The sequence below is a fragment of the Agelaius phoeniceus genome, chromosome 11 (genome assembly GCF_051311805.1).
Source record: "Agelaius phoeniceus isolate bAgePho1 chromosome 11, bAgePho1.hap1, whole genome shotgun sequence".
NCBI classification, from domain to species: Eukaryota; Metazoa; Chordata; class Aves; order Passeriformes; family Icteridae; genus Agelaius; species Agelaius phoeniceus.
In genome coordinates this window covers 7,625,057-7,650,008 of record NC_135275.1, presented here as the reverse complement: position 1 = coordinate 7,650,008, position 24,952 = coordinate 7,625,057, and the positions used below count along the sequence as shown (strand labels likewise).

At 41.4% G+C, this 24,952-nt stretch overlaps 1 protein-coding gene across 2 annotated transcripts in view; it reads left to right on the top strand.

The window, feature by feature from the left end:
* PRKCD (protein kinase C delta) overlaps positions 1-24,952 on the top strand; it is a 60,466-nt gene that overhangs the window by 27,177 nt on the left and 8,337 nt on the right. For both annotated transcript variants that reach the window (XM_054639917.2, XM_054639918.2), the window contains exons 2-9: positions 7,446-7,580; positions 11,455-11,654; positions 12,905-12,965; positions 21,377-21,533; positions 22,178-22,209; positions 22,870-22,955; positions 23,241-23,370; positions 23,972-24,072. In XM_054639917.2, the coding sequence (XP_054495892.1) occupies positions 7,466-7,580; positions 11,455-11,654; positions 12,905-12,965; positions 21,377-21,533; positions 22,178-22,209; positions 22,870-22,955; positions 23,241-23,370; positions 23,972-24,072 (882 nt within the window). In that variant the 5' untranslated portion in view covers positions 7,446-7,465. The remainder of the gene's footprint in view (positions 1-7,445; positions 7,581-11,454; positions 11,655-12,904; positions 12,966-21,376; positions 21,534-22,177; positions 22,210-22,869; positions 22,956-23,240; positions 23,371-23,971; positions 24,073-24,952) is intronic.

The window sequence follows — 24,952 nt, the reverse complement described above, 5'->3', positions numbered from 1 at the left end:
TGTTTGGATTGGAAGGGACCTCAAAGCTCATCCAGTTCCAACCCCTGCCATGGGCAGGGACCCCCTCACTATCCCAGGTGGCTCCAGGCCTTGTTCCAGCCTGGCCCTGGACGCTCCCAGGGATGGGGCAGCCACAGCTTCTCTGGGCACCCTGTGCCAGGGCCTCAGCACCCTCAGAGCCAGGAATTCCTTCCTAATATCCCATCTAGCCCTGCCCTCTGGCAGTGGGCAGCCATTCCCCCCTGTCCTGTCCTTCCAGGCCCTTGTCCAAAGTCCTTCTTCAATTCTCTTAGAGCCCCTTTAGGCACTGGAAGGCCAGAAAATCTTGGATGTTATAATGGATCCTAGATAAAAGTATTCATCAAGAATGAACTGGAGGATGGGCTTGGCATTTAACTCCTTTGTTAGATAAGAAATATCCTACTGGAGTATGCCTGAGTGTGGATCACTGTCTGCTTGATCATGGTAACTAAACAGTTACTGTACACTGGGTTTTCTTTGGCTATTTTCCTTTGGCTTGGTCCTTCTGAAAGCTGTGAGTAGTTCAGCTGTCCTCATGTACTGGTTGTTACAAAAAGGTCCACAAAGCCTTTTGCAGAATGGCTTGCTTCCTCTGGAGAACTCGTATTCACATGATAAACTTGATGTGCAGTGTTGCAATTCACTTGTGCTGACTAAAAGCTGCCCAATGTCTTGACCATTACTGGGGAAGTGGGAGCTGATCAGGAGCTCAGATTCAGCACAGCTCCTTCAGTGCCCTCCTTAATGACACAGAGCCAGAGCTGGTGTGGAGCTTGGCTACAGGCCATTATTATAGAGAAGTGTAACTTCATCCCTTTCACAGAATAGGTTTTTTCCTCTCATGTGGAAGGGATTGTGTTACTTAATTGAAGGGAAAAAAACCTCAGCCTCTACTTATTCCCCATGTCAAAGACAAAAAAAAAAGCTTCCTAATTAGACTTAAATTATGCATTGCATAGAGGAGAGCCATGGTTTGCCTCCTATCAAAACATTTTGGGCATGCTCCCATTTCAGAGTGTGATTTGGTATTAATGAATGGTTCGTTCACCTGGAGCCTCCTAAGGGTCTGTCCAGCCAGCCCCGTTGTATTAATCCTTCCAAAATGTTGTTTCAGCTGTGCTCAACAAATTATACCAGCTTGTGCTATCAGAAATAATTAACAAAGTCTTTGGGCTTCAGGCAGCCTTTCTTCTCCTGTGTGTTTCCAATGTGTGATGTTTGGGTTTGAAATTAAGGAAGGGGATTCATTTGCACTTTGTTTCAAGCTTGATTTTGGCAATAGTGACTAACAGTGGCCTGTAGTGTTCCATGGTTAGTCCTGTGTGTTCACAGAGGAAGGAGAACTCAGGGCTCTAAAAAGAAATATTTAAATGGCTAATTCTTATGCACTTCTAAAGAAAAAACAGCTGACAGTACTTCCTCCTTCTCCCCACCAAGTAGTGGTTGTGGAATATTGGAAAAGCCAATTGTTGCTCCAAGTGCTCTCTGTTTCCTAAGAAAAAGGATGTTTGGTGTAAAATGCTAGTTTTATCTTGCAGCATATGCATGTGACAGCCTGGCCTGCTGCCTATTTCAGAGTCCACAATTTCCTCCACTTTCTGATCTTTGAGTGTAAAATTCAGATTTTTCATCTTCAATGCACTTGAAGCCACTTTAAGAGAAGTCAACTCTTGTTACTGAGCTACTCATGTTATCCTACTCTCAAATAAATTGGGCTCTGTGTCTTCCTAAAAGCTCCCAAAATCGGGTCTGCTTTACCTCCTGCTTGCCTCCAATATGCATCCCCCCTCAATCTGCATCCTCTTGAGCTTCCAGGAGTTTGTGCTGTCAAGATTGAAAGAGTTTCTCTGCTTAGAAATATATTTCTGGTGCTCATATTTTGAAAAGCTTCTCATTGTAATGATAAGGGAAAATGTCAGTAATTATTTTTGCCTTGAAGGGTGTTGGGGAAATACCAGCAATTTAGAGAGCAGCCACAAATTTGGGCAGTTTGGAGACTGCTGAACAAAGAAGCGTGGAAACTTGGAAATATCTGTGCTTCTGGCCAAGGGGGATGAAACCAAGGAACATCTCTTGCTACATGGCTTATCTGGATGGATTCTTCTCCAAACTGTTGCAACACAGGGACAGATTTTGTTATGTAATTGTTTCTGTTTCTGGACTTGGCCTAACCCAGCAAAAGCAGAAGTATCTAAAAGAGAATATACTTGGGGGAGGAAGGGAAGGAAATGGTAACTACACTTTTTCCAAGCTAAGCTTAGGAACCATTCTACTTGTACTTTAAAAAAAAATTTAAAAGGACAATATAAACCCCAAAACTTGCATCATTTACACTGGAATTCAATGTATGAACTGTCATTTTGAAATTATGAGCCAGAAAAAAAAAAAATCATTTGCAGTAAGTTTAACAGGAAGTAAATTGAATTGTGAGTTAAATTTTTTGTTGCCTTTTTTTACTTTTCATAGAGTTGTGTAATAATTTTAAAACATTTTATGAAGATATACTGTTTTAGAACTATTACTGCAGAAATTCTACTTGATTGGGCTGTTAGGCTGTTTTAAAAGTGCTCTTTTTATTCTTGTCTTTCTGAAGATATCTGCACTTATTAAATATCACTGGATGAATCTATTTTGCTTTCATGAGTATAGTCCCACAATTCTAATTTCTAAATTAAACCATTCATAGGACATAGCTGTACCTTAAGGGCTAAACCTAAATGACAAATGGCTACACCTAAATAAAAGCACAAGTGCTGCTACTGCAGGGGCAGTATTTTTGAAGAATTCTTTTTTTTTTGCAGGGACCTACATGCAACATGTCAGTTTAGCTCTGACAGCACCTGAGGATAATGGGGTTTTTTGCTCTCCCTGGTGATTGTGAGTGTTCAGCATCATGATGTAAAGTGTTTTGAAGTGGGTTATAAGTTTTTAGGGTTTATTTGGGTAGCAGTAGTGCCTAGGGAAGTCCAGCTGATAAAAGCTTCTGCTATGTATCTTTTTGACAAGGTTCATAACAGCAAATATAATAAGCATCTTGTAAACTGACTTTATTTTTAGATTGACTTTTACCTACCATCAAATAAAGGCCAGGGCTTGAAACAGAGCCTGCAAAAATTCTCTGTAGACTAATCCTAGCTGTGCAATGTAGACAGTGGTTAGCACCATATTCCTTTGGTTCAGTGAAATGTCCTACAGCACAGATACTGGTTTTCTCTCTTGGACCATCAGCTGAAAGGATCTAAGTGCAGGGAGTGTGGGTTGTCAGACATAGGAACAATAAAAACACCCAGTCTGCACAGGTGGAGGATGCTAATCCCTCTTCCAGCATCTTTATTTGCATTACACAGTCCTGTAAGATTGCCATGCAAGCAGCACAATCACCTTTGCAGGCCATACACAAAGACCACAGAGGACTTTGTTCCTGAGTTCAGAAGTGCTGTGGGGGCAATAAGCTGGACAATAATTTGGTGCTGTCTTTCTTGTCTGTTGCCAGAATAGAGGACAGGAGACCCTTGTGTAAAAAAGGTTGGATATAATCTATACTTTTGCATCCTAAAGAAGTTACTGCTTCATCTTTTCAGGGAAGAATGCATTGTTTGTGGGGTGTGGTGCTGTTGGTGATTCCCAGAGCAGTTGTGTGGCCCTGGAAGCAGCCTCAGCCAGGATCTAAGCAGCAATCAGGCATTTCATGGCACCCAGAGCAGGTCTGTGAGACAGCATGGAACAGCTGTGGTGCCTTGCAGCTTTACATCCATCTGCAAACCATTTCACAGACCAATACAAGGAAATAAGAGGCACAAACCTGCAGGGGCATTTTCTCAGTTGTATTTCTCTGGGATCCATGGTCCTTATCAGTGATGGAACAGCCTGACTCTGTTTGAGCCCATTGGTTTTCAGTCTCTTCAGTGCTCTGTTGTCAGCCAGTGTCAGCGTTTCCTCCAGATCATCCCCTGCTTTTCCTCCAGATCATCCACTGCTTTGATGTGCCTTCCTGCTTTGTGTAAAAGTTACAACCATGCCTTTGTTTCTGGGCTGTGTTAGGGCTGGCTTGTTCCTCACTGTTTATAACAAGGCAGAATTACAGCAACAAAAGAACCCTGGCAAGCACCACCTTCCCCCAGCCCCTGAGAGCTGGGCACTGTTGGAAGGAGAAACACTGCAGAATTTACCCTTTGTCCCTTTGGTCTCTGTGAACAAGGTTTTTAATCTAATGTGAATTTTGTGCCAGCAAATCTTGATAAAATTCTCCTTGGAATATTTAATATTTTAACTTGCTTTGAAGGTTTCTTTAAAACTGCATGTTACAAACACAACAGTGGGAAAATTAAACATTTGTTCATCTGGCAGGTGTTGACATTGATGATGTGAAGATGTTTCCAGTTTCCCCCCTCTCTCTCTGTAGTTAATAACAACACTGTTGATTTTCTTTCCATATTAAATAATCAAAAACTTTCAATTTTAAAGCTCAATGGAAAGTACCATGGATTTTGCAGAATCTGTCCCTGATAGCATAGAACATGGGTTTAGTTTGCATTAGAGAAGGTCAGGGATCCTTGACAAAGTGAATGTTGTGCAGGACAGCATCTGATGGTGTCTCTAAACCACCAGGTGTGGCCACCACCAGCTATTTCATCTCCAGTAATGTTACCTGGAATGTTTTTCCCTTCATTTTTGCAGGTTTTTTTCCTTCAGATTGTACTTTGACTTTGAAACTGTTTGAGATATTGAACCTGTCATTTAGACTTGCAGTATTCTTGGAGCTCACATCTCAGTTTTTCCACCATTTGGTTTGGATAAAATCTTGCCCTTTAGGGAAAACAGTTTGGCTTTAACACTTCATAGCTGCAGTGCAGATTATGTGAGTAGATTTTACAATCTCCCTCAATTCAAAGCTGGTGTTTTGCAGCAGTTTCAGTTCTTGACAGACACAGCCTTTAAAACAAGAGTCAGCACTTGTGCTGTCACTTCTGTAACAGTCACAGAGACTGGAGGTGGACTCTTGTCCAAACTGCAACAAGCAAAGCCTTTCAGTGTCTTTCCTTCTCAAATGTGTTCTCACATGAGTGTACTCAGCAGGGATTTTGAGAAACTTTGTTGATTTAAAATTAATCTCTTTCACTGAGTTTCACTGCCAAAAGCAGTTTTAGTGGGGTATGGTTTTGTTTACAGCAGTGCAGCTGATCCTTGTCAACTATCTCACAGTACATCTTAGCATAGGAAAGGATCAGAAGATGTATTTGAGGAGCAAATCCAAACCCTCCTTTCTCACTTAACCTCTCTCTGTCACAATATAGTCTACCACAAATAGTGAAGAGTTTACATGCAGGCATTCAAGATCTCTACATCTGTGAAAAATGCATATAAGGTGTAGGAGTGGAGAAACTTGGCAAGAGCAGGCAGCTGCTGAGTTTGTTTGGGCTCTTTTTAAGCTCTTTTTAAATGTAAAAGCAAAGAGTAATCTTCTGGTTTCCACTGTGACCTTGGACTTTGAGCATCATCAAAACCTCTGGGATATTGGTGTTTTCTTGTAACTGCTGGGTTGCTTGTGTGTAGCATTTCTGAGTGAGAAGTGAACATTGGAGATGCACTGAAGCTGAGTACAATGAAACTACAACAAATGACCATATCCAAAACTATGAAGCAGAGGTGAAAATATAGCATCCAAATGTATTTGGCCATTGGAAATGAGAAAGGCTGTGGGATTACTCAAAATTTGTATGCATTGTACATGATTTATTGTATCTGATAACTTGGAAATAAAAAACTAAGTCCTGTCTCAGGACTAACACTGGCTTGAGTCACGTGGGCTGAGTGAAATCAGTGCAATTGTTAGTTTAGCTTTGTCAGTGCTTTCCAATTTTTTGTTCATATAGTCAAAGGCTTACTGGAAATTGTGACTTCTTGCTGGGCTGTCCCTTACAGCAGAATTCTTCTGTGATTCTGTCAAAGAAACCTTCCAGTGGGAGCTCCATGTTAACCTACCCAGTTTGTTTCTACCTATGGCCTCACTGAGTCTTAGAGCTGTTTCCCAGAGGTGAACAAGGCTGAAATCTGGTTTCTTTTACATCCATGTGGAGTAGGAATGATATGTGATCTGCTGCTGGCAAGTCCTGTAGCTGATCACTGGGGTGTAGTTCTGAACTGAGCACAGAGTCTCCTGAGCAGCTAAAATATGTTCCTCATTAAAACTCTTGATAAGCATTATGCTTATATTGCGTTTGTGAAAGTGAGCTGTCAGATGGTATTTGTTAATTTTTACAAAAGCTGTCTATTTTTCTTTCTTTGTGAGGTCACCTCCATCTCCACTCTCATCAAATGGTGCCCCAAGCTGCAATAAGCAGTGGAGTAGTGTGGGAGGGTTATTGCTTGATTGTGAGTCTGTGTGAATGAGAATTATAGTCGTGGCTTTCTGTTCTTCAGGGGGATAAGCAGTGGTGCCAAGTAATCCTAAACTTGCTTTCTAACTTTTGTTTTACTCCATAGAAAGAGAGTGGGGAAACAGTCAGTTAAGAAAAAAAACTAACTCAATAAAAGTTAGTCATAAAATTTTTCCATTTATTGAAAAAGGTCCCCACATGGGGAGAGTGTGAGATGTGCAGATTATGCTGTCAGGAGCTATATGCTGTCTTGCTGCAGAGACTTGATTTTAGTCTTTTTTCTAAATGACTGTAAGGGCATTTTTAGAGATAGAAGAGAAATGTTAATTGTTTCTCAGGTCAATGTCTTTACATTAAAAAATGCCAGCATATGTCAAGATTGCTTGACATGTTCTGCCTAGTGCTGCTTGACTGAGCTGGTTGACAATCTTCAGTCAAAAGGCCAGCTCAGCCCAGTTTCAAGTCTCAAGTTCTTTTCCACCATCTCTTCCTGTTAGCTTGTTATCTCTTTCCTCCTAATCCCTCCTTCCTGCATCCCTTATTCTCCAAATGCACTAGCACTGCTTTTCTCTCTTAGCCTTTGAATAAATCCTTTTTGTGTCACAAAACAATGTGACATGCAGGTCAAACTCCATTGCTAAAGATGCTGTGAATTATAGATGAAATCTACTCTAAATTCAAGAACTCTTAAATTGAGGGAAGACTGTAATGAAATACCTGTTTGCTGACTGAGAACTCACAGATGTTTTGAATTCTTGTGATTAATTCCTGACACTTGAATACAGCTGGTGACACAGTAGCTCTGGAGCTCTTTCTACCTGTTCCTCTTCTCTTTGCTGGCATCGTGTGCAGGTTTGGAGGCTCCCAGGGTGGATCACTAGCTCTGGATGCCTCCTAGGATTTGTGAATTGCCACTGAAAGCAATACAGGAAGAGAAGCCATGTGATTGTAGCTTCAATGGAAGCTCTGGTATCTGCTGGGAAACGTGTCACTTTATTACATGTCTCAGACCAGGTCTTTGATTTTTATTTCTTTCTTTCCACATAGGCTGTGTATCATCCTGAGCAATGGCCCCCTTCCTACGGATATCTTTCAACTCCTTTGAGCTGGGACCTGTGCAGAATCAAGGAGAACAGCTACAGCCTTTCTGTGCTATCAAGATGAAGGAAGCTCTCACTACAGGTGAGGTTACAAATGGAGATGCTTTTCTGAATATCACTAAATTTTTGAGAACTACTGTAAACCTCCTTAATCTGTGAATGGCAGTGAGTCCTTCTCTTCCTGTCATGCCAAGCACTTCAATGTGAGCTTTTCTTTTGGAATGGGAGAAAGAATAATGGCTGTTTTCTCTACCCCCACCTTAAAGCAAGGTTTCTTTATTAGTACTCAGGACAGGAAGCTGGACTGCAGAGGTTTGAGGGAACAGAAGTACAGAGCAGCAGATGCTTTTTATGGGCTTGTAGGATGAGAGGTGCAGTTTGTTATTGTTGAAGTAACTGAGGTACTTTGGCTGAGTTGTTTGCTTGAAATGACTCACACTGAAGGTCCTCTTAGCACAGAAACACAGAATGAGCTGTGCTGGAAGGGACCCTCAGTGATCACTGAGTCCAACTCCTGCCCTGCATGGCCATCCCCAGCAGTCCCACCCTGTGCTGAGAGCGCTGTCCAAGGGCTCCTGGAGCTCTGGCAGCCTTGGGCTGTGCCCCTTCCCTGGGGAGCCTGGGCAGTGCCAGCACCCTCTGGGAGGAGCCTTTTTGTAATAGCCAACCTCAACCTGCCCTGACATCAGGCCATTCCCTCAGGTCCTGTCACTGTCCCCACAGAGCAGAGATGAGTGCCTGCCCCTCACGAGGAAGTTGTAACTGCAGTGAGGTCTCCCCTCAGTCTTCTCCAGCTGAACAGACCAAGTGACTCACCAGGCCCTCAGCCTTCAGAGACCTCATCTTTACAGAAACTGGTCCAAAGGTTTATAATGTCTTCTGACATTTGGCTAGAATACACCACTGCAGCCAAACAGGATGAGAGGGAATTGCTGTACTGGGCTAGACTGCAGCTCTAATTCTGCACTGTGGCTCTAGAGATTCACAAAACATCAAAGAATGCAGTAAAGGGTGAAGTTTCTTCTTCCTCACAACATGATTGGTCTTTTCCCTTATTGTTGTGGGTAAAAGCTGCATTTAAATTTGAAATTCAAGGCATGGTGCCTTTTCCACAAAGTGTTGTCATCCAGCAAATGTTCTAAGCTCCAAAGAAGTAGTTTCCTAATCTGCTGGGAGAACCTCTGAAGAGATGATGTTGAAGGTGTTGCAGCTGCCAGAATATGTGGAGAAATGAAAGTAATTTAAATAAATCCACTGTTTTTTTCCCAGCCATTTGCTTTTGAAAAGTAGAATTGTCCCAGTATTTCCCAGTCTTTGCTTCCACGTGTCTTTGACATACTAAAAAACAGGGGAGGAGAGGGAACTGCTTGGAGAGATGAGTGATTGGAGTAATCAGGAAAACAATCTGATGCTCCTGTTGTCAGTTTGACAAGATCTGGAACAGCTTTTTTGTTGGATTTGAATGCTGAAACACAATCAGGGAAAAATTTATTGTATAGGAAGAAGAAAGTCATAGAGCTTAATGATTAGGCATGGAGCCAGTTTGCAAACATGGGGTGTGTTCTGAAGTCAGGAGTGTGAGCAGAGAAGCCAAGCAGGCCTGAGCACAGCAGAGGCAGGAGCAGTGTTCTTGAAGGCTGTCCTTTGGTGACCCTGCAGTGTTCATTTGCAGACAGGGATTGTGACCCGTGACAAACCTTGATTAGTATGATTTTAATTACAAAAGCAGCATGGCTGGGCTGGAAGCTGTTTCCAGTAACCGAGACACCTTCTCTATGTTTTATGTAGAGTAAAAATGTATAGAGTTGACTGATCAGAGCAGATATTGGGACATGGGACTAGGGAGGGGAGAGGCTGTGGACAGACTGGAATCATCTTTCCCCTTCTAAGAATCTTACAAGAGTATTACCAACTCTTTACAAGCTGCTCCTGTTTCTGCAAACAGCAATTACTGTCAAAGGTTCTGCAAAGATGCAATCTCTCCTATTGCCAAGGCTGCCTCCTGAATTGTGCCTTTTTGATAAAGGGGTCTGCCTTCAGCAATCCACAAAGCAGGCCAGTGTAGAAGCCTTGCTGTGCAGACAGCCTGCTTTTTATCCCCCTCCTCACCTTTATTGTCTGTCCTAATGATCTCTAAATTAATGTGTAGATGTGGCACTTGGGGACATGGTTTAACAATGGCCTTGGTGGTGCTGGGTTAGTGGTTGGACTTGATGATCTTAAAGATCTTTTTCAACCTAAACAATTGAGTGATTCTATGGCAATATTTTCAAATTTTTTTCATAGAACCAAGCTCTGGAAGTAGGTTTGCACTGTGAAGGGTTTGAGCCTTCATCTGCCCAGTTCCTCAAATTCAAGAGAAAAGCTTTTGACTGGGTAGAGGAGGAATGCTCAAGTTTGCTTTGCAGTGGAGAGGTGCTCAGGTGGCCATTTCTGAGCATTCTGGAATCTCCTTTGGCAGGTGGCTCAGGGCTGTGTCCGAGCTGTGACTCCCAGGGCTGCTGCTGGCAGGCATTCCCTAATAAAGCAGTGCAGGGACACCATTCCCTGTGCTTGTCTGCAGAGCTCAGCACAGCTGAGTGGAGTGCATCCAGCAAGCTCTTCATGAATGAACACTGACTTTGCCTTGAGATTCCAGGAAGATTTTAAAATATTAAGTACCTAACAGACCACACTGCAGCTTCCTGGAGAAGGGTCCAAGTATTTCATCTGCTTTACTACTGCCTTGATATCATAACAGCAAATGGATCATTCAGAGCTGGAGGGGCACTTAGAAAGCGCTTCTATTGCAAAAAAAAATCTTGATAAATTGCAGAAATTACGTAGAATGTAGAAAATTGTATTCAGTTACCTGGGCACAAATGGAGAATAATTGACTTGGCAGCAAATCAGAGGAAAACTGGCAGGTGACTCTGTGTGCCAGAGTCACAGTGAAGAGCTGGATGTGGTTTCTTAAGAGGCATCATCCCTTTGGATGTGGTGATGGGACTTAGAGACTCAGATGTAGAAATATGCCAAAGCTTATCATAGATTGTGCAGTCACTGGCTGTTTTCTGTGCCCAAGATGTGGACAGGAGGAAATCAGTTTAATGGGTAGCAAGAGAGACTGAAGCTGTGCATTAGAATCATAGAATATCAGGCTGGAAGGGACTTCAAGGATCATCCAGCCTTTCTTGGCAGAAAAGAAAAGAAAATCCATCTAATAAGAATAGTAGAGCAATGTAAAACTCCTAACAAAGGAGTGTGCTGAGATACTGTTAAAGGAACCCCCCCCCCCCCCAAAAAAAAAAAAAGAGGAAAAAAGGACATTTTTTGAGGTAATTTTAGCTCTTTTGTTATTCCTTAACTACACATGGTCTACATGGGCTGTAGAGGACAGATAAGGCCCTGAAATACCCTTTAAAAAGTAGCAGTCATGATAGAGTACAATGCCAAGGAGAGTGACTTATGAATACAACTGAAATGTTGCGATAACTTGGAAGTAGATGAATGAAATGTGAAGCCTTTCATCTCTCAGACACTGGTTTCAATTTAAACTGGGTCAGTGTGAGGTTTATCTTAATTTATCTTATAGCAGTAGGTATTCACCATGATCAGATGGCACCTCATGGAGATTTGTACCAGAATGGAGCCATGCAAGTGTTCCCTGGCAAGTTGTGACTGACTAACCCAGCTCATGAGTTCCACATCAGGGTTTGTCCCTCCTGCTCTCTAGCACCATGTTAACCCCTTCACTGCCTTTGCACATTCATCAGGGTGGGCTTTGCCTTCCATGTCATGAACTTTTGAACTGAGTATTTAAACCTTGTTCCAACGACAAGGAAAAGAAAAAGAAGCAGTAAGTCTGCTTGCAGTTTCAGTACAAGTATTCCCTCTTTTATTTTGTTGAGTTTAAATGCTAGATTTATGTACATTTTACAGTTTCTGTTATTTTTTTTTTTTTTTGTGGCTTTCAGAGAGAGGAAAAACTCTGGTTCAGAAGAAACCCACCATGTATCCCGAATGGAAATCGACTTTTGATGCCCACATCTATGAGGGCCGGGTGATCCAGATCGTGCTGATGAAAGCAGCAGAAGAGCCCCTGTCTGAGGTGACCGTGGGTGTGTCAGTGCTGGCAGAAAGGTGCAAGAAAGGCAATGGCAAAGCAGAGTTCTGGGTAAGGAAAAAGATTAATTTCTCCAAATTGCTGACCTAGTTTTGTTTCTTTCAAGCTGAATGAATGCCTTGTGCCTTTGAGGCTTACAGATTTTCCTAGGTCAGTAGAATCTCTCTAGTTTGTATTCACCTGTTACACTTGGGGCTTTTTTTCACACCTTGATTTCTAAGACAAGAGCAATTATTCAGAAGAGTAAAAGCTAATAGTGATCAGTTTTAGCCAGTTCAGTGGTCTCAAATCCTCTGCTTATTATCCACAGAACAGGTACCACATTTGACATCATCATTGTTGAACTTCCTCTGTACCACCATGACTTGGACAGAGCATCATGGCCAGCAAAGAGACCACTTAGCATAGCCTGTAAGGTTATTTTTGTGTGTGGGGAGACAGCCTGGCATTAGCAGCTGTACCTGAGGTCTTGGCCTTCTGTAAACTTTGCTGGGCAAATGTTCTGAGTGTCAGACAATGCCTTAGAGATGAACTCCCTCATTATCCCAGTAGGATGATGGGATTTCTGGGGATTTGTTCCTGGGTGTATCTAATGTAACTGTGGTTTGGTTTTGTCTGGGGACTGGATTTTTCATCCCAAGTTGTATTTAGTGTAACCCAGGGGTACTTTGCTCTGTGCTGAGCTGAAGATTGAGTCACTCTTACGTGGTTAAGGGTTTCTTATCTTTTATGAAGGCAGCAGTTTAAGAATTAGTGGCTACATTCAGAGCACAGGAACTGACCTCAACTGTTGGCTTAAAAGGCACTTTTTTTTTGCTGGTCTGTAGAATTTGCCACAGAAAGCATGTGTAATGGTTTTGAGGAGGAAAGAAAAATAAATTTTGATTATACCACATTTTTTTATTGCCAGCAACAGCATTTGATATCACTATGGTTTGTATTCTCAATAAACATATAAAGGATTGTATAGACTTCTTTTAAAACTGGGTTCCTGTGCAGATTGAGTTTACTAACAGTAAAAACAGAAGCCAGCAAACTCTTTGCAGAACGGGAAAGGGCTGTGGACAAACAATGTGAACTCTGACCGTGCTGAACTCCTGGGGACACATCAAAGCATGCAGCACACGAGGAAAAGCAGGAGAATAAAAGCCCTTGACTCAGCTGCAATAGAGAGATATGGAAGAGGATTGTAATCAAATAGTTATTGCATAGTCTACTTTGATACCCTAGAAAGAGCTGTTTAAATTCCTGAGCCATGCAGTCAGCCACACACTTCACTGTTGCTATCTTTCTTTCCACAGCTTGACCTTCAGCCTCAGGGGAAGGTGCTGATGGCTGTGCAGTATTTTTTGGAAGATGCAGGTATTGTCAATAGTTTCTTTTTCAGTCAGTTATGTGAAAAAGGTGATTGTTTTTTTGCAGAGCACAGAATGATGTAGCTTACCAAAAAAAAAAATCACCTGAGTAGAATCTTATTAATTAATTTTATTAATTTGCTTTCCAGGTGTTTATTTATTTGGGTTGGTTGTTTTTGGTTGGTTTTGGGTTTTTTTTTTGTGTGTGTGTTTTTTTTTTTTTTTTTTTTGTTATTTGCACTCATGGCAGGATTTTTCATTTCTAAATGCTGTTGCATTTAGGCACTTGTGGATCTTCAATGTGTCTATTCTCCTGTTTTGATGTGATGGAAAATATACTCTCTGTTCCTTTTTAGGTGCAAAGAAGTTGAATCTCTTGCTCTAGCTTATGTGGGAAATTTTTTTTGTGGATTGGAGCAGTGGGTCTGATTTTCCTGGGATTCAGACATCCTATTCACTAATTACAGAAACTGATTGTAGGAATGAGTGAATGGTTTAGTATTAAAATGCAAATCTAGTCAATCTGATCTGATGTACCAGTTTAAAAAGTGAACAGCCTGTCTGTTTCAGAAACCTGCATAGGCTCTATGGAAATGAACTAGAAGGGAAACTTCAAGTACACTAATAAACCCATGAATTTTGGTGTGGATTTGTGTATCTGGGGAGTCCTCTCCTAAAGGAAATGCTGAAAACCTCACAACTTGCTCAGCTTGTAGTTAAGACTTTCCTGTACTAGAAGTCATGAAACCCATTATTTCTTGGGAATAATATTGTAATTATAATATGACTGGTCTGCCAGATTAGCCTACCAGTCTTTTAAGGTTTAATAGAATGTGTTAATAAAGAACTGAAAAGACTAAGTAGGGAATTTTGAAGCATGGGTGGGTTTTTACCCCACAGGTGTTTATAGAAGGAGCACAGTTCTGCTCTCCAGGCAAGTTCATTGAGAAGGTACCAAACATTTTTGTGCATTCTGTGAAGAAGATACTGAAGACAGAATGTGATGGGCATAGGTTACATTTCAAAGGTGATGTTTTATCCTTGTGATGGCAAAAAACCCAGCCTATGTGCTTGTGGCTTGAGTGTCTATGGAAAGTCAACACTTTAAAGCAAAATTTAAAAAAAACCTGGGATTTTAAAGTGGGAGCTTTTCTCAGGTTTGCATTTAAACTGGTATGAGCCATTATATTAGGAAATATTTATCTTAGTCTTTCTCATAGTTTCCTGTGCAAGGCTGTTTCATGGGGCAATGGTACTCTGATCATACATATTTAATGCAATATACACAAATCCATTTCTCCTGCACACCCAAAAGTTTCTCAAGCAAATCTGTACAAACCCAGTTTCTGTATTTTCAGTTGTTTATTTAATGAGGCTGTAGCATATTTCCTCCTCTCCACACAGACAAGTGGAAAAGTAGAGATGGCATAAGTGAAAACCTTCCATAATTTATTATTAGCTGTTAGTAGGAAGGTAATATACTTGTGTGCTGAAAGTACTACATTAATTTTACTCAGTAATCAAAATAATTTAAAAATAGATACAGTGTTCTTGCAGATCTTTTTATTGCCTTTATTAGGGATTGCAGATGGTGGTAGATGAAGCCTAAATACCAAACAGATCATTATGCATTTATATTCTAATTGGCAAGTTAATAGTCACATCTTAATGCACTTTTTTGACCATTGACATTTGCAGTGAGTTCCTATTTACCTTCTGCTTTATATGAAATTAGTCACCGATACATTTTTGGTAACTAAACCACAGAGGTGATGGAAATTGCCTTTCAAGACTTTTATACATCTACATTTTGTGAAGGAAAGTCACTCAATCTGATACTTTAATGTGAACGCTGCAAATATCAATACATTTTAACAAACTACTCCTCCTCCTCAAGGTTGTAAACCTCCCTTATGTCAGTGTGTAATGCTGCTAAATAGGCAAACACTGATTTTTGGCTCATCATTGCACTGCTGTAAATGTTCTCTCCAGTTGAATCAGCACTGAGAGCAGAGAGGTTTGCTGGTGCAGTGCAAGGATGTTTGTGCCAGCCTCCCTTCCCCACCCTGCTGAAACCCTCAGGGACAGTCCACATTCCTTCCTATGCACTTGTCACTTTGCTCTGCCTCTGACCTGCCTTTGCATACTGAGCTCTGTGGTAGCTGTTTCTAAAATACTAAAAAAGGCTTGTTTTGAAACTGGTATTTCAGTTGTTCCCTGGTTTATTCAAAGTATTCCCTGGTTTATTCTACTGCTGCCATTTGTATCTCTGAGTTATAGGTGCTACCTTTTGTTTGAAAAGCTCCAAGCACTTCACAAAAGTGACTAATTCTTTCTTTGGCTTGGTTTGCAAACTGAAGCTGCTGTTTTTCAAACCTTTCTTTTAAGTAGCAGACATTCTGCTACCTTTAGAGAAAACTGCTTTCCTTTCCTCTGCTGCAGTGGTGCAGAGCAGAGAATAAGAATGTTGTTGCTCCATTAACAGGTATATTCTTAGAGCAAAAAAAATCACAAAATAAGCTGGTAGTAATGGTTCTTCCATGGTAGACTACACTGACACTTTTCATTTGAATATTCTTTTTCCAGATTGAGACCTGACCAGTTAATTTAGGGCTGCATATGAAAAGTCTTACCAATCTTAATGTTTTTTTCTTCCTAGACCCTATAAAATGGGGACTGCAAAGCCCTGACTTAGAGCTGTCAAAGAACATTTTGTCTTCTGTCCTGTGATTTGAATATGAGTTTGTGCTGGAAACTCAAAAGCTTTTCTCCTGGTGTGTGAAATGCGAGAACAGGGTGTTAACCTCAATTTTAATTTTGAAATTGTTTTCCTTCTACCCCTCCTTCTCCCGTTGTAGTATTGAAACTAGGTTATAATTCTGTAAAGCAGCTTTAGTTTTAATAGGTGGGAGTTGAAATAAGTTTAATGCTTTGCTTGGTCTTTGTTTATTCAAATGTGGTTAATGACCTCCTCGAGTAAGAAAATGCAGAACCTCACTCTCCTGAGTGCCTTGTGCAGTGTTAGCAGCTGTGGGAGTGTGCTTGTGTCTTGGGTTTGAACCCTGAATTGCTGTTTTGCTGGCTACAGCTTCCTGCAGAAAGGGGCAGTAAATTTTTTCTTTAAAATGCCATTAGAAGTACCAGAAGGTGAGTAATTTGCATACAAACTTTTATTTCTCAGCTCTGAATTCTGGGAGAGAGACGTGAACCAGAGAGCTGCATATATTTTGAATATGTTGTTCTCTGTGTGTTGAGTGTTGGGAAGCATGAGACTTCAGCATTTTTCTGAGTTCTCTGTGAAAAATAATAGGGTAAATAACAGATTTGCCATTTCAGTCTGTATATTGTGTGGGTCTAAAGTAAGGTTTGAAGAAAGTATCTCTATGGATGAGGTGTGTTGTGGAAGGATGGTCACATTTTTAATAAATAACAGTGATGAGGGCTGAAGAGCCAGAACTGAACCTTTTAATTGTACATGGGGATGTTGGTATGATTTAATCATTTAACTAAGAAAATGCAGTTTCTAGAAATTTGGCAAATGTGGAGATTATTCAGTGGCACCTCCCATCTCTAATCTGCAGCAGAAATGCAATTGCATGAATTGAATAAAAGCATCTGCAGGCTTTATCTTCTGATTTTTCTTTAGGAGAATCAGATAGTTGCAGGAGTGGTGATTTCATAGATAGCAGGTTGGTGTGTCTGTGGTTCCTAAGGTAGCTAACATGTTGTGTGGAGCACAGAAAATCTGATATAGTTTGTACCTCCAGTAGAAGTTCGAGATGCTTGAGATCTGTATCTTTAGATCTGTATCTGTATATTGAGGTGCTGTATCTGTTGGTTTTGCTGTGTAATTTGAAAAAGAGAGAAGACCCATTTTCCACTTTATTCCTGGTTTTATTGCCATAAATGAGGTCCCAGAGGTGTCTGCAGAAGCATTTAGCAAAACACTGAGCTGTACAACAAGAGTTCTGTGCACTGAGCACGGGCTTTGTTCACACTGCAGCTCTGGGTGGGTGGGAGCACTACAAAGGCTGGACTGTGCTTGGTTTTAGGGATTTTAAACCTGGATTGAAAAGCAGGGCTTGTTAAAGCTGGTGCTCTGTTTTACACTTCTCTACCAGGCCATTGGTGTCAGGAATGCCTAGGAAAGGTCACACACCTGCACACTGAAGCAGCTGCAGAGCAGCAGCCAGTGCTGGCCCCGGGGCCATGGCAGGACTTCATCCTGGATTTGTCCAAGGCCAGGCTGGATGGGGCTCTGAGCACCCTGGTCTAGTGCAAGGTGTCCCTGCCTGTGGCAGACATTGCAAATAAATGCTCCAAGCCAAACCTGTGATCCTCTAAAGAGAAAGACCAGAATGATTTAACATAGCAAGTTCATGTCGCAGAACTGTAGGCTTTGGGAAACTTCTACTTCTGTAAGTGGTTTCTTGGGATTTTTAACATTTTAATCATTTTTAACTGATGATCTTTAAAGCAGTCTTCTCCAGGACCAGGTTAAAGAGCAGTTTGCCTCTGAGACAGTCCATGCTGGGAAAGTCTCCTTTGTCAGGAAAAAGCTTTCCCTTTTAATGAATGATTGCTCTGAGAGATTAATATTTTTCTTGACCTGAAGGTGCAGTTAACTTTCAAACAAAGCCAAGTGCAAGGCTGCAGAACAGCAGAAGGAGACAGACACTGAACAGAAATGTTAGTGGGGTTTGTAATTAATTATAAAGTTTCAGACAAATCTCAGCCTGAGCAACCAGCTCAGAAAATTCCTTTCCTGTCCCTGTTTGAAGTCCTGGTTCCCAGACTCTGACAGTTGCACTCTTCTCTTTCCTCTCTACAAACAGCACCATGAAATGAGTGAAAATGAAAAATGAACCCTGAAGAGGGTAAATATTTTTTCAATTCTGTTTTTTTTTTAAGAAAAACTACTAGGTTATCCTGAGGTTGTTTTCCTTTGTTGTTGGACTTTTGAGGTTCATTTAAGACAATGTGACATCTCACCTTGAGGTTCATTACAGCTCAGCAGAGCCCCAGCAATATTGTTGTAGTAAATGTTTTCCAGGCCATGGGCTGGGTGTTGTGTTGGTGGCTGTGGGGACTGGGAAATGTTCAGCAGGACAGGCCCTGCAGCTGAACAGAGAATGCAGGGGGTGTTCACAGCACTCTGGGGGGCTGCACTGCCAATTCCCAGCCCTGCTGTGTGGATTCTTCATGAATGTTCAGCACAGAGCAGTTCTGGGTGTTTGTGTCAGATCAGCTGCAAGTTTTGAGAAGGCACCTTGAAATATATGAGCATGTCAGTGATAAATATTAACCACAGCTCTCAGCAGAGGAAATATGTTATGTTTAATGGTGTGTGCTGGGTCCAAAATGATTAATGTCAACTCCAGGCTGCAGAGGTTACCTGGACCCTAGCTGCTGCTGATTCAGCTGTTCTGTACCTGCTCTTTCTGACCATGTGCTGGTTCATGACAAGCATTTCATTTATGGAAATCCTGCCTTGCTTGGAGGGGGAAGCAGACTTTTTCCCTTTGTGTTTCTCCATCCCCTCACCTTCACCCTGCATCCATGCAGTTGTTGTGAAAGTTACATCCCTGCAATCATTGATTGTCTCTGCATCTCTGACATTAAGCCTTTATTCTTCAGTTAACTCCATGGTTGGCTGAGCTGCTTAAAACTTTTCTGGAGCAGTACACATTAAAGGCAATTTACACATTAAAAATAACTTGTTAAACATGCCCACAGTAAATTGAAATTATGCCATCATTTCAGAGCCACCTCAACTCCGATGAACCTGACTCACAGCTGCTCTCCAAACTCTGAGCTGCTCCTGAACCAGACAATGTTTTCAGCTATTCTTTGTTGTATCGGTCTGTTTTGGCAAGGCAGCTGGTTGTAAAGTCTCTGTGTCCTCACATGCAGATTTTGAGGTTTTGATGTGCTCAGGGATTCTGACCCATTAAAGTATACTTAGGGAAAATGTGCAAAATTAAAAAAAAAAAAAAAAAAAAGGAAAAAACCCAAAGTGATTAGTTTATATAATTACCCTCTCAAAGAAATAAGTGTCAGTCTCATGTATTTCTCTTAAGTTTGGTATCAGGGCTTCAGACAGGGAGGAAACACTGGTGTTTCCTATAAAAACAAGTTTTGTCAGAGACTTCTGCACGCAGTATCACCAATACTAAATTGCTTCAAGTATTTCAGCATGAGATGTTTGTTCCTCACCAAACACTTGGTTTGCTTGTTATAGACTTCAGAAAGGCTTTTGTCTGGTAATTTGCTGCATCACAGGTGATCTCCTCAAAATACTGCCATGAAGCAAAAGGCCTTTCTCTGCTTCCTTGTTGATTAAATCTCCCTTAGCAAGACATTCTTTGCTGCAGCAAACAATGTGAGTGAGGTGTTGCTGCCTCTCAAGCACCTTGTTTCCCTTGCACCACACCAGTGTGGTTTCCCTGAAGCATTTGGGCAGCAGTGGGTGAGGTCTGTGTGTTTGCTCAGCAGGATTAAACACAGATAGCACAGTTTGCAGACTGCCACAAGTTGAAGTGCAGCAGCTGAAGAGTTTGTGTTGGGTGAATTCAGCAGCCTGTTTGAACAAGGAGAAGGAATCCTGTTCCTGGAGGGGCAGGGGTGACTCAGGGACTGTCACCATGCACACTGGAAGGTCCTTTCAGGGCCTGTCAGGATGGGTTTTTTCCTGAACCAGGTGGCCAGTTTCTCAGAAAAGTACTTTAATACCCAGTGGCAAAACCTGGAGCCCTTTTTTGAACTTTCTTTTCACTAATATGCTAAATGTTTCCTCAGTATCTGAGCTGATGATGCCGTTTCTTTTCTAAGACAGCACACACTGCTGCAGTGTGGCTGTGGCTGTGACAAATTGGTTTGGGGCACTCAGAATGGTGTCACATCACAGATTGTATTCCAGGTTCAGCAGTCTGCTGGGCTGGCAGTGGTGGCAGCCAGCTAAAACAAATGACAAGAACCAAGTGCATCTAGCAGCCAGAAAACCAGAGCTCCTGGGTAACTTTGTAGTGAGCTCAGGCACTGCAGTGAGTGTGACTTGGCAAAGGACACAAATCTGCTTCTGTCTGTGCTAAAAGCAAGGCTCCCCGTGATAGTGATAAAAGGCAGCAATGCAACAGAGCAAATTTAAAAAAACATTATATTGACAATGGGAAAAATGCTCCTCTGGCTTTTTCCTTACTCCATTGCTGTGGAAATTCCCAGCCTGCACACAGCAAGATGCTGTTGCTCTCAGCTTAAAAGCACTTTGGACACATGAACTATGTCCACATTTCTTCCAGGCTGGGACCCACAAACTGCCTGCCAGAGCTGATGGAATTAGCAGTTGATCAGCTCTTCATTGCTAGTTCAGGCCTTTATCTTTTCCTGCTGGATGGGATTGTCCCTCAACAGACAAGAAATGTGTTCTTGGGTTAAATCAGTTACCCAGTCTCTTGATATACCTGCATTGGGTTACCTCTGCTACAAGCCCCTATGACTCAAAAATGCCTAGTTAAGTTAAAAGACTGAATAGTCTGAGTTTGTGTCTCAGTCTTACAGCCACAAATATGCATTTTTGTAAAAGAAACTCAGAAGCTTCCTTGGAAATGAGTGAAAATAACCATAACTTCTAATGAGGACCTGTGTGAGCCAGCTGGACTTGGAGCCTGTTTGTTGTTTTATTTCTTGGCCTAATGCTGCACATGATTTCTATGTGATCCAGTATTAGATGGTCCAGTAGATGGGAGCAGGTGGTATTATTATTATAATACTGAATAATTTGACTCCATGGGGGCTAGAAGGGGAAAGGAATGAGACTGGGACTTGTGGAAAGATAAAACATGAATGCTATGAAACAGCAAAATGGAAATGTCTAACTGAAAATCTCCTTTGTCCTTGCTCCCTAATCATCCTGGAGACTGGAAGAAAGTCACCTTCCAGTAGGATGGTCCTGGGGTCACCCAGAAGGTCCTGCAGCAGTTCATGTGAATTTCTGCTGTGGTCCTAGTTCAGGAGGGCATGTGGAGCAGCAGTAGGAAAGGCTTCTGCTCACCTTCCTGCTTCTAATAAAATACTTACTCATATTGAACAGAAATCACAGATTTGTTTTTTCAAGAAACAACAGTGGTTGTCACTTCTCTATCAAAACTGTGCTCCATCCCTGCTCTTTGCTCTCAGTTCATCAGCTGAAGGCTTTTTCTGTGTGGGCAGGAGTGGGAAGTGCTTGCACAGAGCACCTTGGGAAGCAATGTGTGCTCCTGAACCACCCCTGATGGACTGAAAGTCTGCAGAATGCAGGTGTAAAATGAACAGAAATATGAGTCAGAAACAGGAAAACAAACTGAACATTTGGGACAAGAAAATATTAACCTTTGTAATACCTGGAAGTATTAAAAGTGTGTCTTCTTGTGTCCCCCTCAGACTGCAGACAGTCGATGAGGGAAGAGGAGGGGACAGTAACTATCAACAGGAGAGGAGCCATCAAGCAAGCCAAAATCCACTACATCAAAAGTCATGAATTTATTGCCACCTTCTTTGGACAGCCTACATTTTGCTCTGTCTGCAGAGACTTTGTATGGTAAGAAAGAATATCTAAGCTCCCCCCAGCTCCAAGGGCCAAGTTACTGGGAAATTTGCTTCAGATGTACTCAGACAAAACATGACAATTAAATTTGGGTTGGGAAATTGAAGTTATATACTCAGTAAGGGCATTTTTATACCTGAGAACTCTAGTTGTCTTTCACACTGAGAAATAGAGCTTGAACATTTTTGCCACTGAAATAATAGGCAGAAACTCCATCAGCATCAAGTGATATCTGGCCATGATCACCAGCAGCTCTGGCACAGGAGAACAAGAGGGGTGGGTCTGAGAAAATAATGGCCAGGTTTGAGATCTGAAGTGACTGATGGCAGCCTAGAGACCCAGAGAGGCAGAAGTTGGATCCCTTTCATAGTAAGGCTGGTTTTGTCCTAAGTTAGGTTGGGAGGATTTTCCATGTGATTGAAACCTTGTTGTTTCTGGGTTTTCCTGCTAATTTGCTGGTCTATCAAATACAGGATCTTACCTTCTAAACCCTGCTTTCCTACAACAGAGGATTCTGATTACCAGAACTTGGAGCAATATATTAATTGATTGTTTGACATGGTAAAAATAAATTAAAAACCAGTCATCTTTTATTCCAGAAAATGTATTGATTTCTTTTTTTATAATTTGTTTTTCAGGGGACTCAACAAGCAGGGATACAAATGTAGACGTAAGTTGATTTTTTAAATTTTTTTAAAATTTCTTCTTATGCTGCTTCCCACATGAATCTGGAGATCTTGAAAAAAAATTTGTAAATATGCATGGCACTATGCATCATCACTATGGGTAGTAGTAGAAGTTAAATATCAATTTTTCACAGTAGCCAAAGGAACCTATGATTCCTACCTGGGATTTCAGTATCAGATTTAGACTTAGCTATTCTTCTCAGAAGTGTGTAATGTTATTGAAAAGTTGCACTCATTTATGACAGCAGCTTTTTGTGAAACGTTTTCTAAAGTAAATTGCAACTATTGAGGGGTTTTACAGCTGAATTGCAAATCACCTTTGCCTTGGCATAGATCTGTGCATTACTCCAAGCAGGGAGGAGCTATCAAAGGGTAGAACTCAAAAGCATAATATTGTCCTTCTGTTATCAAATGCTGGGGGCATTGCTGATTTAGGTTAGAAATAAAGTTTATGGTAAAAGAAAAGAGGTGGAGGAACCAGTTTAAAGAAGATTATTATCCTGATAGAAAGTAAACTTTTGGTGTATATAGTGTGATCCAGAAGGAGTGTGATTTTCACATTCTGTCATTAAATGCAAACACCTCATCCCATGTATTTATTATCTGAATTAATCCTGGTTTTTTTTCTTGTGCATGTCTTGAAGAATGCAATGCTGCTATTCATAAGAAATGCATTGATAAAATCATTGGGAGGTGCACTGGTACTGCAGCCAACAGCAGGGACACAATGGTAAGAGCTGAAACAATACATTTAGAGTGTGATTATGTAATTAAACATTGCTGAACTAACAAAACCTTGCACAGAAGCTGACAGCTCCGTTTGGGAGATGCTTGGCTGTACAATCCGAGGTTCTGTCTTGGCTTAAAGCTGTGCAAAGTTCTGTAACAGGCAGTGGGCAAAGCTTCCAAGTAAGAAAAGCATCTGAAAGCTCTGTGAGGGTGGGTGCTGTGTGTGGGCAGAGTCCCTGCTGGGCAGGGAGCAAGGCTGAGGTGACATGGCTGTGGCTGTGCTCAGTTCCAGAAGGAGCGCTTCAACATCGACATGCCGCACCGCTTCCGAGTCTACAACTACATGAGCCCCACCTTCTGTGACCACTGTGGCAGCCTGCTCTGGGGGCTGGTCAGGCAAGGACTCAAGTGTGAAGGTGAGGAGGAGGAGGGAGCTGGCAGCTCTGTGCTTTTCCAGTGTTCCCCCACTGGGACTGCTGGTGCTGCACGCTGTGCCTTTCCTTGTGTCCTGTAGGGTGGGATTTGTCTCGTCCATATGGGGTGAAAAAGCTTTTGTACAAAAGAGAGACAGAGGCACTGGGCTCATGGGACAGCTCAGCCAAGGTGAGCTGCTGAAGGAGTCAGGAGACACTGCAGAGGTGTAATCTTGAGCATTATCAAAATTACTGCCTTGGGAATAGCTGAAATTTGGAGACTGACTCAACATAGCATCTCAAAGTGCATTCAAAGCATTTACTGTAAATATTGCTTTTATAATTCCCCCACAAAAAGGGAGTATGATTCTCATTGTCACAGATTTTGAGAATAAAGTAATGATGATTGGAGGTTTTTCCCTTGTGAAACCTTTTTTTAGCCTTCATTGTGTTAAAGGATAAAAACTACAATTTTGGTAGCAATGACAGGTCCATGTCCAGTCTGGTCTTAAAAAAGGGTTTCTGAACTGCACAGAACAGCCCTGTTTGTTGTAATGTCAGCATTTTCCTGATGCTTGTATAACAATCCTTACATTTCTTTTAGAATGTGGGATGAATGTGCATCATAAATGCCAGAAGAAGGTGGCAAACTTATGTGGAATAAACCAGAAGTTGCTAGCTGAAGCTTTAAATCAAGTTAGCCAGGTAAGCTTTATTGCCATTTCTCAGGTAATTATTTGTTTTCAGAGCATTTGGGGGTTTTCACGTCATCTTTTCTGTATCACTTTTATGGGAAACTGTATTTGGAAAAGAGAAAATGCAAACAGCTTTGTCTTTTTTAATTTGACACTTATAGAGACTAACAAAGATATCAATAGCTTGAAACTCAAATAGGGAAGGGGATATGCCACTTAAACAATTTTTTAAAAGGTATGTGGCTTCCTGAAATCCAATTTTCTTCTTCTGCAGTGCCAAGATTATTCTGTTCCTTTCTGTTTAGTGGGCTAATCAGTGGCATCAGAAGGCTGAAAATCTGTTTTTACATGCTTCAACTTTAAAATTCCACTTGAATGATAAAATTAAGTGAATAAGGAGAAATATACCAGCTAGTCTCATTTTTTATTTCTCTGATATAAATATATATATATACACACACACAGAAAACCCCTCTGGAATTATTGCTGGCCCCATAGCTTGCATTGTTCATTTCCTGCTTCAGCATGATCCTTTGTGGTCAACTTCTGCAAATAAAGATTCAGACACAAGCTCTGAAATAAAACAGGAAAATATATCACAAAAGCCAACAGTGCTTCCTCTGAGATGTGTATTCCTAAGCTTTCACAGGATATTTACTTTGAAAACAGTGAGAGCTGTTGTGGCAGCTCTTTCATGACACAGGAGCTCAATCTTTTCATTACTGAAATTTGATCTCAGGGATCTTCCATATGTAAAAGTTGTTTCCTTGTGCTAAGGACACATCCAGATATGACTTCAGCATGTCAGTAAAACAGTGATTCCCATCTCCTCTTTCACATCAGCAGACATGCAAGGGGACATTGTCCCACAGTTCAAATCCTTTCCACCT